The 14,267-nt window shown below is 41.5% G+C and overlaps 1 protein-coding gene across 1 annotated transcript in view; it reads right to left on the bottom strand.

Annotated features, from left to right (window-relative positions):
• Window positions 1-1,742: 1,742 nt before the first annotated feature.
• LOC122539896 (G protein-activated inward rectifier potassium channel 1-like) overlaps window positions 1,743-14,267 on the bottom strand; it is a 475,827-nt gene continuing 463,302 nt past the window's right edge. Inside the window, exon 3 of the mRNA XM_043675051.1 lies at window positions 1,743-1,847. Within this exon, the coding sequence (XP_043530986.1) occupies window positions 1,798-1,847 (50 nt within the window). The 3' untranslated portion in view covers window positions 1,743-1,797. The remainder of the gene's footprint in view (window positions 1,848-14,267) is intronic.

Raw genomic sequence — 14,267 nt, 5'->3', positions numbered from 1 at the left:
AGCTCAGTGACATGGTGTAAAGAAAACCATCTCACTCTCAATGTCAGCAAAACAAAGGAGCTGATCATAGACTTCAGGAAGCAGAGAAGACACTCCCTGTCTGCATCAATGGTGCTGAGGTGGAGATGGTCAAGAGCTTCAAGCTCCTAGGAATAAATATCACCAAAAATCTGTCCTGGTCTATCCATGTCAATGCTATAGTCAAGAAAGCACATCAATGCCTCTACTTCCTCAGAAGGCTAAGGAAGGTTGACATGTCCACAAAGATTCTTACCAGTTTTTTAATAAATGCACCATAGAAAGCATTCTGTCTGGATGTATCATAGTTTGATATGACAACAGCTCTGCCCAACTCTGCATCAAAGTCCCCTCCTACCCTAGTTATACTCTCTTCCACTCTTGTCCATGGGCAGAAGGTATAAAGGTTTGAAAACACGTACCAACAAATTTGAGAACAGCTTCTTCCCCACATTATCAGACTTATGAACAGACCTCTCATATAGTAGAGTTGATCTTTGTCTGCACCTTCTCTACAGCTGTAACACTATACTGTACATTCTATTCTATTATCCTGATGCACATATGCGAGATATGATTTGTCTGGTTAGCAAGCAAAACAATACTTTTCACTGTATCTTGGTATATATGAAAATAGTAAATTAAATCAAATTAATATAATTCATAATATCAGCTGGGTATCTTGTGTATTTGTTCATAAGTAGATAATGAGAATCAATTTAGCTCTGTTAACATTAAGCAAGTATGGACTCTTTTGTATTACTATTAGATGATGCAAAAGCTTAATGTACCAACTTTACATAAATATCACCCCCCACACAAATTATATCAATCTTCATATGTGTTTCTGTATGGTTTTACATTGGATTACTTCAACTGCAGCACACCACCAAGTTCTCCAGGGAGTTAGGGTTATGCAATAAATGTTGGCTGAACCAATAACACCCATACCCCATGAACAGATAAATAAAGACAGGAGTGATACTTCACTCAGAGTGAGTATTTGTGAAGGATGTTGCTTGGAAAATGACTTAATTGCTGTTTGTGATAAGGTCTCAAGATAGGTTTCAAGATGGCAGCCTAGTAGGACGCTCCAACTCAAAGGGGAAAAGAGGAGGTGATTCCCAGACTGGAGGTTGGCCTTGGGAGGCAGGGCACTTGCAGACTAGAGGAGAAGCCTTGAGTTTTGAGGCCAACGTGGTCTGGAGACTTGACCTGGAGTCTAGGTGCTGGCATGGATTGGGTTGAAGGTATTGTAAATACAGTACCTTTTTTCCTTTTAATTCTTATGCTCAAAATTTATTTATTATTCTTTCAATTTTATACCAAATACTTAAGTATCAATACCTAGGTATCTTGTACCTAAGATGGCGTCATAAGCAGTGAATTTGCAAACTTTCCACTGGACTCATTCAAGTGCTCATGACATTAAAACCAAGTCAATCCTATGGGTCTGTGCTTCCTACCCATCTCCAAGAAACATTCTCAGGACCTTCTTATTAAAATGGGCATGCCTGCTGTAAAGTTAGCATCAATGGTGTACATCAGCCACATAGTATGACATTCTCCTTAATAAGAACGCAATATTCATTTAAGAAACCTTTACCAATTACAAACCTTGTTGCCCATTAACAAGCTAGAAGGGTGAGATAAGCAAATGTTATTAATTGTCAAACCATGTAGAAGCTTTCTGTTTGTGCACATAGCTCTTCGTTTTTCTTTTCTGCTCCTCCGCAAGAGGAAAGCCCAGTTCTATCAGAGTCTTATCAGCACATCTGTTTATATGGTCCTCAACGTTGAGTCCAAGACTGGAGATTCTTTGTCGTGATCTGAAAGTAGGAAAGACTTTCCTCATTAAGAAGTAAAGCAATAGCACAACAGAAATGCAATGCCTCTAATTTTTTTCTGCTATCACTTTGAACAGAAGTTTCCAGGACAGATATTGTATCATCAGAGCACCCAGGAAAAGCAATAAACTATCCACATGAAAAGCTCCAAGGAATGTTATTAAAGCAAGAGAGATCAAGGTACATTTACTGCAAGCAATAAATTGCTTGACAGGAATGAGTTTGAGAGACAGATGGAGTAGCTCGATACTAATAAACAAGTATATTGCAGTTTATAGCCAGCAACATGGACCAGTTTGAAAGGTTGATAGCTGTTGGTAATGCTCTTATATATGCATCATGTGCTGCTTTGCCAAGTTCACAGTAATAAACTGCAAATAGCCAATTTATATGAGCTTCACTCACATTTGCCATTTGCAAAGAATATTCTGTTCTCTTGTGAAAACAGTATAATTAATGGTTAGTACCTTAACAATTCTTGATTGGGAATTTTAAAGGCCAGCTGAGGTCAGTCTGCAAACTTTTAATTGTATTTTCTGGGAAGAATGAAAATTCATAGAATGGAAGCTTCAAGCACCCAGGAACTATGACCTATAGTTGTTTTAATCATTACTTATTAGCCTAAACACAAACACATGTCTTCAATGAGGCAGGATAGAGTTTATTCGATCATTATATTCAAGATTGTCCCCTACTCAGTTGAAGTATGAACCAAACCACAGAAAGGAGATAAAATTTCCATTGGAGTATTTTATATCAAAATTAAAGGTGAAAGATGACACAATTTCTGATTGTTTTAGTCAAACTCACAAAGTATTTACAAACTACTTGTTAGTTAATCCTACTAGGTTCTGGAATATCCAGAAAACCACATGAAACAAAATACAAAGCCTGAGAGAAATCAATCAAATGTTATAAAGTGCATTTAGCAAGTATAAGGCTCGAAATCAGAAGAAACGTCTTGTAACTAATTGGGAGTGCGAATAATCCCAGTGCAGGTAGCTGTGGGTCTGATGGAAATTGATCATGGCTACCTTCTTGTGATTAAAATGTGCAGTAAATAGCTAGATACTGCGGCACACAATGCACAAAAAGTGAAAATAATGAAGCCATAATTAGTCACCTGCAATTCTGGTCTCCAAAAGCATCATTAGCATGTGTTACTGAAACAAACTCAACAAAATCCAGCCTGAAACAATGAATTTTCATTACAGTGTTCATCAATGATAGGTGGCCAAGGAGAATGTTATATTTTGCAACACTATTTTTACAGTCTTTCATGCCTACATTCAAAACATGCTTCACCTAAGCATTAAGTTCAGAAGTTAATACCTACGGAGTTGGTCATTACATTTTAAAGTGGTTTTATGCTTTATGGACTGTTTGAAATGGTAATGTAAGTTAAAATTTCCAACAAACCCCATTATTTTTGTGATATCTATAGCAGAGATATACCAGAATTTATTTATACATCATTACACTAACTATTCAGAAAGAAGATGAATTTTTAGTATTAGGGTTGGAAATCTTTTTCAAAGTTTTTTTCATTTAAAAAAGCGACATGGTCCTTTTTTTTATAAGTGTAGGGAATTGGATCCTCATCCATATTAGAATTGTACCTTTTTGAAATGGGATTATTAAAATTCCATTGAAAAGGCTTACTTTAGTTCAGATGTAGGCTTTGGCTAATACAAGAAGGATTAGCTACCATATTCCATCCACTGCAGTTTTATACTGTACCAATTCTTCACCCATTCAATGAAGGAACTACCCTGCCATCTGCTGAATAAATTGGCTGAGAGTCAATGAGAGTAATAATAGAAGCGGTAGCAGAAACAAAAACCTGGCAAGTCCTCAGAGTGACCCAACTATGAGCAGCTAATTACACAGTTGGGTAGATTGTTGCCAAATAGAAATCCATGTATGGAACTATGACTCATCTTCCAGTTAAAGAAGGAAGCATATTTGGGGAGGTAGTAAAGGAGTTTTACCCGGAATGAAAGAAATGGAAAGAGGAATGAAGACTGATAAATGGGTTGTCTGAGCATATTGCTGGTTTGAAATTTATTTCTGAATAGGGGTATTGATAGCATGCATTACCCATGTCCAACTGCTCTGAGAAAATGGTGATGGTTGTAGGTATTTTATAAGCATCTGTTTAGAGATGTTGTTGAGCATCTCTGGATCAGATAGGTTCTGAAACTGGATGTCCTGTGGAGCTAAGAGGATGCATAATAAAGTGTTCCCTGTTCAAGGTCACCCTCCATCTACCTTGTGTTCTATTTATGGTTATAGTGAAACACAAGCATAATCCCAACAAGTCCCCACATTCCCACGGCACCTGTCCCTGTCATCTCACTATCCAAGGCCCCAGACACACCTTTCAGGTGAAACAGTGATTTACCTGCACTTCCCTCCGTCTACTCTACTGCATTTGCTGCTCTCCTCTCTCTTTTTGCAGAATACCTACATTCTGTCCATGAAAATGACCCAGAGCTTTCCATTTCCTGCCATTTCAATACACCACCCTGTTCCCTGGCCAACATCTCTGCCTTGGGCTTGCTGCAGTGCTCTAGTGAAGCTCAGTGCAAGTTGAAACTCTGCAGCCTTCAAGACTCAATACTGAGTTGAATAAGTTTGGGGTCTGAGCACTTTCTTCTATGTCTTTACCCCAACCTCACATACCAGGCCTTGTCATCACACAGGCTCCTACCACAACTATCCAAATAATGGTCCCAATTAGCCTCAGGTTGACCTTTAGCAATTCCTTTGTCTGTCCAATTGTTTTTCTCTCTCTCTCTCTCTCTGAGCTCCATTTCTACCTATCATTTACTCTTCCCCTTCCCCCAACCATATCTTCAGCACATATACCGACCTTTTCCTAATTACAGTCAGTCCTGAAGAACCTGTAATGCTAACTCTGCTTTCTCTACATGGGTGATGCAAGATCTGTTGAGTATCTCCAGCAATTTCTGTATTTGTTTCATGAAACAGACTGTTACCAGCCCCTTCTCACCGTGCTATTGCTTTATCATATCAACATGACACAGCCTATTTCCCGAGCTGGGGTCTCAATCAAGTAACACACTTTAATGAGCTTCTTCACTACCCTATATCAGCCATTGAAGCAAGTGTTTAAGAATTCACACGTTGTTGGAAAGAGCACTAACAGATAGTCTCCTGGCTAAAAGGTTGAGGGTTTATCTACTCTTTATTTTGATATTGTGCAGGTGATTTACAGCTGTTTTTGAGCCATTTTATAGGCTCACAGGAGCTGCTTTTGGAACTCTGCTATGAATTCCAGCATAGAGACTCCCCTTCAATTCTGAAAATTTCACCTTGATTAGTTTTAGAAATCCTCACACTTTGTTCCATAAACTAATCCAAATAGAGTAAAGCCAGTAAAATCAGCGGATGAGTCCCTCATGGTGAAGAGAATATCTCGTCCTTTAACTCAATTATTGCAAACATTGCAGTATGCCCTGATCGTTGTTTGAGGGTGGCATGGTGGCTCAGTGGTTAGCACTGCTGCCTCACAGGAACCCAGGTTTGATTCCAGCCTCAAGTGACTGTCTGTGTGGAATTTGCACATTCTCCCAGTGTCTACGTGGGTTTCCTCCAGGTGCTCTGATTTCCTCCCACAATCCAAAGATGTGTAGATTAGGTGCATTGGCCATGCTAAATTGCCCATAGTGTTCAGGGATGTATAGACTAGGATAGGTGAATGGGTCTGGGTCGGTTACTCTTCGGAGGGCTGATATGGACCTGATGGCCCGAATGGCCTGTTTCCGCACTGTAGGGTTTCTATGATGGTACCATTATAGTGTCCTCTGTGACTGTGGGTGATATACTGAAGATTTCCATGGGTCACAGCCAGGTTACCAATAAACTGACGGAATTTGTTGGACATAGAATTTCAACCCTGATCTGGCTAGATTTTTGTTGGTAAATTATATCAGGTGAAAAATTAGGTCAATTCTCTAACACAGTTTCAGTAGACATGGTTCTCTAGGGAGTAGCCTATGTGAAATGAGTAGCCATGGTTCACAATGCTAAGGATGTGTAGAAATCTTCTTTTGTTTTGGGCAGGTGCCCTGCACTGTGCACTAACACCTTGCTGAACGGTTTCCCAAAAGCCAGCATGAGAATTATTATTGCAGGTTGAGACTTGCCATCAACTTGGCTGACGTGGCAGCTTCTGCTAAACCTTACCACATCCTTTTGGAGCTGCAAACAGTAAAACACTGGCTGATAGAGAATTGGATATATGGATGTACCCAGCCATTGGAGCTCGACAAAATATTTCCCTACAGTACTTCAGTGGCACTACTACCTGATGGACCACTGTTCTTTTCTTATTTGCAGGTCTGTGAGGAGGGGCTACATTTCCTCATCTGCACCTCATTTTTGATATACCATAATTTAGGGACTGCTCCTGCCTCAGCTTCGGTGTGAGCAGCCCGGGATATGTTTTTAAACAGTGGGTCAACTTGCTGCTGCCAAGGAAGCTCTATTTATTACTTCCCGGGAATCGTCTGGATTCCCAAGAAAGGTTTCAGAATACCAGACCAGAGCGCTTGAAGCAAACAGAAACAGAAATTGCTGGAAAAACTCAACAGGTCTGGAAGCATCTGTGAAAGATGTCTGTTTCCAATGTCACCTCAGTCACCACTGACTGAGCTTGTCTGGTCACAGACTGCATGAGAACACTGAGCGTGGTGAGATGTGAACTCATTCTCGGGATTACTAATGCAGGCATCTAGATTATTGTTACAGTGACATAACCAGCGTATCCAATACCAAAAATGACAGAATAATCTCTGCCACCTGCTGCTAGCTGGTGAGTTTCAGACCCATTAGCTCTGTGCATGAACGAGAAAAGGATTATAATATTTTAAGGAACTTCTTCAGTAATGTGGAAATAGAACATTTAATAGGACCTTTAATGGCTGACATTTTCCTGCCAGAAGTAACAGACCCTCTCATCAGATTTTCTTGTTCCATTTCTTGCCATATTCCATGCAAATAATTTGAATTCATCACTCTCAGCAGCTGTGCTCATCCATTCACGCATTTTAAGATGAGATGGATGAGTGAGATAGACAAGAAAGTGAATTTATTTTCCCCGAGCTCCATCCTCTTTCATCACCTTGATAATGTAATGTGGTATTTTATTGAAAAAACATCCACATAGGATATTTATATTTAATAAATCGAGTGTCACACTCATTATGGAAAATCTCTATTCAATCCTTCTTTTGCTCCACATTTAATACCTTCATTAGTCATCTAATGTTCTTTTGCTTTCAGATTTTGCTTGTTTATTGTTTCATTATGACAGCTTTTGCCAAGAGACTTGATGCCCAAAATAAATTCCAAATTCCCAAATAAAAGTGGTTTGAGCAAAAGCAACACATTACTTTATTTCTAGACTGATTCAAATTTTTCCCTCAAATACAACTTCAAGTATATTTCTTCTGAATTTCTACATATTCTACCATTACATCTTGACTAGACTTAATTAAATCACGTTGCAAACCCACAGCCATTAGCATTGAGAAGGACAATGGCAGCAGATACATGGGAACATCACTATCTGCAAGTTCCCTTCCAAGCTACTCACTATCTTGACTTGGAAATGTACTGCTGCTCCTTTTGCATTGCTGGACCATAATCCTGGAACACCCATCCTTAATGGTATTGTGAGTCAACCGTACACCAAATGGGTTGCAGCAGTTCAAGAAGAGGGTCACCACTATCTTCTCAAGGGTAACTAGGGATCCACATTAAATACTGTCTCATGAGATAATAAAACAAAAATGAGAAAAAGCAAGACTCCAGGACCTTAGCCTATCTCTTTCATATTTTGCATATCCTGGAACTCTTTCCTGTACACTACCCTGGTGAATGAATGCCTCATTCAAATGTATGTACAGAAATAGATAGGAACAGGAGTAGGCTATTCAGCCCCTCAAACTTATTTTGCCATTCAATGAGGTCAAAACTGATACGTGGCCTAACTCTATAGTCCTGTCTTCTGCACTCATTGTAGCCAGGTCAGCCAGATGGACCTCATAGAATATGGGTTCCCTGATTGGGACTGTTAATGTCGTACAATCAGGGAGCAATGGTTGACAGATGGTAGGAGTGTCAGACATCCTGTTCACTCTGAGAGCTGGCTCTGAGGGAGCTGGATCAGTGTTAAGGACAACTTCAAGTATATTTCTTCTGAATTTCTACATATTCTACCATTACATCTTGACTAGACTTAATTAAATCACGTTGCAAACCCACAGCCATTAGCATTGAGAAGGACAATGGCAGCAGATACATGGGAACATCACTATCTGCAAGTTCCCTTCCAAGCTACTCACTATCTTGACTTGGAAATGTACTGCTGCTCCTTTTGCATTGCTGGACCATAATCCTGGAACACCCATCCTTAATGGTATTGTGAGTCAACCGTACACCAAATGGGTTGCAGCAGTTCAAGAAGAGGGTCACCACTATCTTCTCAAGGGTAACTAGGGATCCACATTAAATACTGTCTCATGAGATAATAAAACAAAAATGAGAAAAAGCAAGACTCCAGGACCTTAGCCTATCTCTTTCATATTTTGCATATCTTGGAACTCTTTCCTGTACACTACCCTGGTGAATGAATGCCTCATTCAAATGTATGTACAGAAATATATAGGAACAGGAGTAGGCTATTCAGCCCCTCAAACTTATTTTGCCATTCAATGAGGTCAAAACTGATACGTGGCCTAACTCTATAGTCCTGTCTTCTGCACTCATTGTAGCCAGGTCAGCCAGATGGACCTCATAGAATATGGGTTCCCTGATTGGGACTGTTAATGTGGTACAATCAGGGAGCAATGGTTGACAGATGGTAGGAGTGTCAGACATCCTGTTCACTCTGAGATCTGGCTCTGAGGGAGCTGGATCAGTGTTAAGGACTCTTCACATGAAGGATGACTTGGTGACGGGATATTGCCGACAAAAGAAAAGCACGCTCCTGAAGAAATTCACTCGCATAGTTGTCTTTGAGTTTTTTAATTATCTGTGGGATGTGGGTGTCGCTGGTTGGCCAGCATTTATTGCATGTCCCTAGTTGCCCTTGAGAAGGTGGTGGTGAGCTACATTCTTGAACTGCTGCAGTCCACCTGCTGTAGGTTAACACACAATGCCATTTGGGAGGGAATTCCTGTTAGAGAGTTGGGGTAAGCATTTCTACATTTCTGGCATCATGCCATTATTCGGGACTCATTCAATCCTGTCATCAAAGACTGGGCCCAGTATGTGGAAAGAATCCATTACTTTTCCTTGGCAAATGACGTTGGAGCGGATGAAAAGCAATAAGTAATTCTCCTGACAGCTTGTGGACCTGCAGCTTTTTTGGTTATTAGAAGCCTAACTTTCCCTGAGGTATGAAATACTAAAACCTTACAAGGGGTGACAGACTTAGTTAAGGAATATTATGACCCCAAATCTTCTCTAATTCTGAGACACTGTAGGTTTTACTCGGCATTTCTTGAACCAAGGGAATATGGATCAGAATTTTTGACTTGGTTAAGATAATTAGCAGAGGCATGTGACTTTGGTTTAACCCTTAATGAGATGCTGAGAGACCATTTGGTATGTGGATTAATGATGTAATCATGCAGAAGGACCTAACAGCTATAGCCCAACTGTCACTATAACTAGCTTTGTCACTGGAAAATGCGGAAACTGGAGTGTATGAATTGCAGCGTATTCCGATAGAAGTGGACAACTTCAACAATCCGACTGAGCTTGGGGAACACCACCAGAGTGAAGATAATCGCCTCATGCAGGACACATCCTGAACAGAGGCACTCTAGACCAACCCCACAGCAAAACTCTGAAACAAAGACCAGTCCCAGCCAAATGGTTAACATTTTCTTCAGGCTCTGGGCTGGCAGGTGCCACCAATAAGCAGACTTGAGACATATAAAGAGTCCCATGAGACCTAAATTGAATAAGAGAACTCAGAGGTCTGTATCCAGGAGTGTGCAAAGTCCTCCAACATCAGGTTTGGAACAGTTAAATTGCATGGCAACATCCAAATCAGAACCAATCAAACTAAATGTCTGATTAAATGGTATCACACAGTTCTAATGGAGGTCGATACTGATATGGCAGTTTCAGTGATCGTAGACTAATTTTTAACAAAACTCACTCTGGACTCAAAACCTTAAGTTTGCATCAGACCTTGGCTAGACTGAGAACCTGTACGGGGGACGCTTTACAGGTTAAGGGCACAACTTCGGTTCTGGTCTCATATGAGCAACAACTGGTTTAGTTACCACAGATTGTAGTAAAAGGCTTGGGCCCAAGCTTGATAGCGTGAAACTGCTTGAGAAAGATTCACCTAGATTGGCTCAACATTTCTCATTTAGTGAATGGCTGCCTGAGTGAAGTCCTAATTAAATTCCTGGAAGTTTTTCAGGAAGGTCCAGGGACTATCAAAGGAGCCAAGGCAACCTTGCATGTTGACCAGGAAGTGATGCTGCGATTCTGCAACACCCAATCACTGCCATTTACATTATGTGCAAAAGTAGAGCCGGAAATCAGAAGGCTAGAAAGTGAAGTTATCATCAAACCAGCCCAGTTAGTGGAATGGGCAGCACTGGTCATACCAGTTGTCAAGCCTTATGGGGATTTGCCTTTGTGGGGATTTCAAACAAATAGTAAACTGCTTTTCACAGTTAGATAAATACCCAATCCGTCGCTTAGAGGACCTATACTCAAAGCTGGGAGGGGGCTGCTGTGCTTCAGGAAGCTGGACATGCTGACTTGTCATTGTGGTTGGTTGAGGATTCCCAGAATTATGCTACAATTAATACCAATAAGGGTTTGCACCAATGTATGAGATAATCTGTGGAATCTTTAACCTGCACAATTTACATCTATTGGAAGATATAATGAGGACAAGCAAAGATCAATGGCTCTCACTTAAAGCTAAGTCTTTACCTGGACTGGCAAATTATTACAGAATAGTTATACATAACCTGGCCTCCATTCTGGCACCTTTGCATCACCTCTTAAAAAAGGTGAACCTTGGAAATGATTGCATAGCCAAGCTGTAGATTTCAGAGAAGTGAAGAAACAGCTATGAGTGTCTAAGGTGTTGGTGCACTGTGACCCCAAGCAAGATCCTATATTGACATGTGATGCCTCCCCATTCGGCATCAGAGTAATATTAGCTCATAGGTGACCCAATGGAAAGGAATGCCCAGTAACATATGCTTCCAGGATTTTGGCAAATGCAGAGCATAAATACACCCAGATTGAGAAGGAAGTTTTTATGGTCATATTTAGTGTTAGAAAGTTCCACCAATACTTTTACAGGCATAAATTTGGAGTATAAACAGACCACAAACTCCTACCAAGTCTATTTCATGAAGACAAGGCAGAGCTTCAGGCCGAATTCAGCAGTAGGCTCTAATACTAAGTGCATATAATTAGTTGGAACACCATCCGGGAGGCCAAGTAACAAATGCGGATGCATTGAGCTGCCTCCCACTGGCAAATCCACCTCCTGTGGTACCACCACTGCAAGAGTCAATAATGCTTTTAAATTTCTGGACACACTTCCAGTCAAAGCTGACAATATCAGACTTTGGATGCAGAAAGATCTAGTCCTGGCAAAACTGACACATCTGGTGGTGATGGTGGAAACCAGATCACAGTGGAGGACGACATATTTTTTTGTTTTTTTTGCAGCAGAGAGTGGCGGGAGCTGGGCGGAAGTGAAGTCGGAGCGCGGAGGCTGTTGGGAAGGCAGGTGAGTGTTATTTAAGTAGGTGTGTTCTAGACCCCAGGTCCTACACAGTAGGGCCTCCCTCCCACCCTCCTCTTCTAACCTAAGTTAAAAGTCCACAGACCTGCAACAAAACACGGGGGTCGAGTGAAGTTTCTGTTGAGAAAAGAGCGAGTCTTTGGCTCAGGAGTCTTCGACAAAGAAGTTGAGAGAAGTGATTACACCACAGTTGAAGAGGGTGAAGACATGAGTGCCAAGCTGATTCAGTGTACTGTGTGCATGATGTGGGAGGTCAGGGACTCTGGTGTAGCTGGCTCATATAACTGTGGCAAGTATGTACACGTTCAGCTTCTGACAGAGCATATTGTAGCATTGAAGAAAGAACTCGATGACCTCAGGCTCATCCGGGAGAATGAGATCTTTCTGGACGGGATCTTCAGCGAGATGATTACACTGAGCTTACCAGAAGAGAGTAGAAGGGAGAAGATGATGAGGAAGGCAGAGATGAGACAAGTGCAAGAGACCCCAGGGGAAGTACCTGTCAGGAACAGGTTGAATCTCTTGGAAACCATAGAGACAGATGTCACTGCCAGTCTGAGAGGTGGTCAGGTCTGCCAATCAGAAATTGGCATGGAGGCAGAGCCGAGGAGTCAGACATCACGCAGAGCTGTGGTAATAGGGGACTCCATAGTGAGAGGGACTGAAAGGGTTTTTTGTGGCAACAGGCAGGATTTGAGGATGGTGTGTTGCCTTCCTGGTGCCAGGATTAAGGACGTCGCAGACAGAGTGCAGGAAATCCTCAAGGGCGAAGTTGAAGAGCCAGGCGTGGTGGTGCATGTCGGCACAAATGACATTGGGAAGAAGAGGAGGGACATTCTACAGCGGGACTTCCGAGAACTCGGAAGAAGGCTGAAAAGGAGGACATTCAGGGTGGTTATCTCCGGTTTGCTTCCAATTCCTTGGGCTGGAGAGGAGACAGGAACAGGGAGATAATGGACTTGAATGTGTGGCTGGGGAACTGTTGCAGGAAGCAAGGATTTAAATTCTTGGATCACTGGGGTATGTTTTGTGGTAAACATAAATTATACAAGAGGGACGGGTTGCACCTTAATAGGTAGGGGACCAGCATTCTGGCAGGTAGGTTTGCCACTGCAACACAGCTGCGTTTAAACTAAATAGTGGGGGGGGGACAAACTGGAAGTTTAAGAAGGAAGTTAAAGGGAAAGTTAGAACAAGAGAAGTCAGGAAAGACAACGGAATCAATGGAGCAGAAAACTCAAAAAAGGATCATGCCGTAAGGTCAAGTGAAATAAGGATTGATAGGAAGGATGAGGGGAGTAACAAATTAAAAATATTATATATGAATACACGAAGCATGTGAAATAAGATGGATGAGCTTGAGGCTCATTTGGAAATTGGCAGTTACGATGTTGTGGGGATAACTGAGAAATGGCTTCAAGTGGACAGGGCCTGGGAAATGAATATTCAAGGCTATATGTGCTATCGTAAGGACAGACTGACTGGCAGAGGGGGTGGGGTGGCCCTGTTGGTAAGGAATGATATTCAGTCCCTTGCGCGGGGGGACATAGAATCAGGGGATGTAGAGTCAGTATGGATAGAGCTGAGAAATTCTAAGGGTAGAAAGACCCTAATGGGAGTTATCTACATGCCCCCAAACAGTAACCTGGATGTGGTGTGTAAGTTGAATAAAGAGCTGAAATTGGCCTGTCGCAAAGATATTACTACAGTTGTTATGGGGGATTTCAACATGCAGGTAGACTGGGAGAATCAGGATGGTACTGGACCCCAAGAAAGGGATTTTGTAGAGTGCCTCCGAGATGGATTCTTAGAACAGCTTGTGCTGGACCCTACCTGGAAGAAAGCAATTCTGGATCTGGTGTTGTGCAACAAACTGGATTTGATCAGGGACCTCAAAGTAAAGGAGCCATTAGGAGGTAGTGACCACAATACAATAAGCTTTAATTTGCAGTTTGAAAGGGAGGGGGTAGAATCAGAAGTGACAATATTTCAGTTGAATAAGGGGAACTATGGAGCTATGAGGGAAGAGCTGGCCAAAGTTCAATGGTGCAATACCCTAGCAGGGATGGCAGTGGAACAACAATGGCAGGTATTTTGGGGTATAATGCAGAAGATGCAGGATCAGTTCATTCCAAAAAGGAAGAAAGATCCTAAGGTGAGGCAGGGGTGGCCATGCTGATGAGGGAAGTTAAGGACGATATAAAGACAAAATGGGAAAAAGTATAACATAGCAAAGATGAGTGGGAAATCGGAGGACTGGGAAGGTCTTAAAGAACAACAGAGGATAACTAAAAAGGAAATACGCAAAGAAAAAATAAGGTACGAAGGTAAACTGGCCAAAAATATAAAGGAGGATAGTAAAGGCATTTTTAGGTATGTGAAAAGAAAGAAAATGGTTTAGACTAAAATTGGGCCCTTGAAGACAGAAACAAGTGAATTTATTATGGGGAACAAAGAAATGGCAGAAGAATTGAATTGGTACTTTAGATCTGTCTTCACTGGGGAAGACATGAGCAATCTCCCAGATGTAATAGTGGCTGAAGGACCTGAACTGAAGGGAATTTATATGAGGCAGGAAA

This window comes from Chiloscyllium plagiosum, chromosome 33 (assembly GCF_004010195.1).
Source record: "Chiloscyllium plagiosum isolate BGI_BamShark_2017 chromosome 33, ASM401019v2, whole genome shotgun sequence".
Classification (NCBI taxonomy): domain Eukaryota; kingdom Metazoa; phylum Chordata; class Chondrichthyes; order Orectolobiformes; family Hemiscylliidae; genus Chiloscyllium; species Chiloscyllium plagiosum.
Note: the sequence above shows the minus strand (reverse complement) of the source record. Positions and strands in the feature narration are given on the sequence as shown.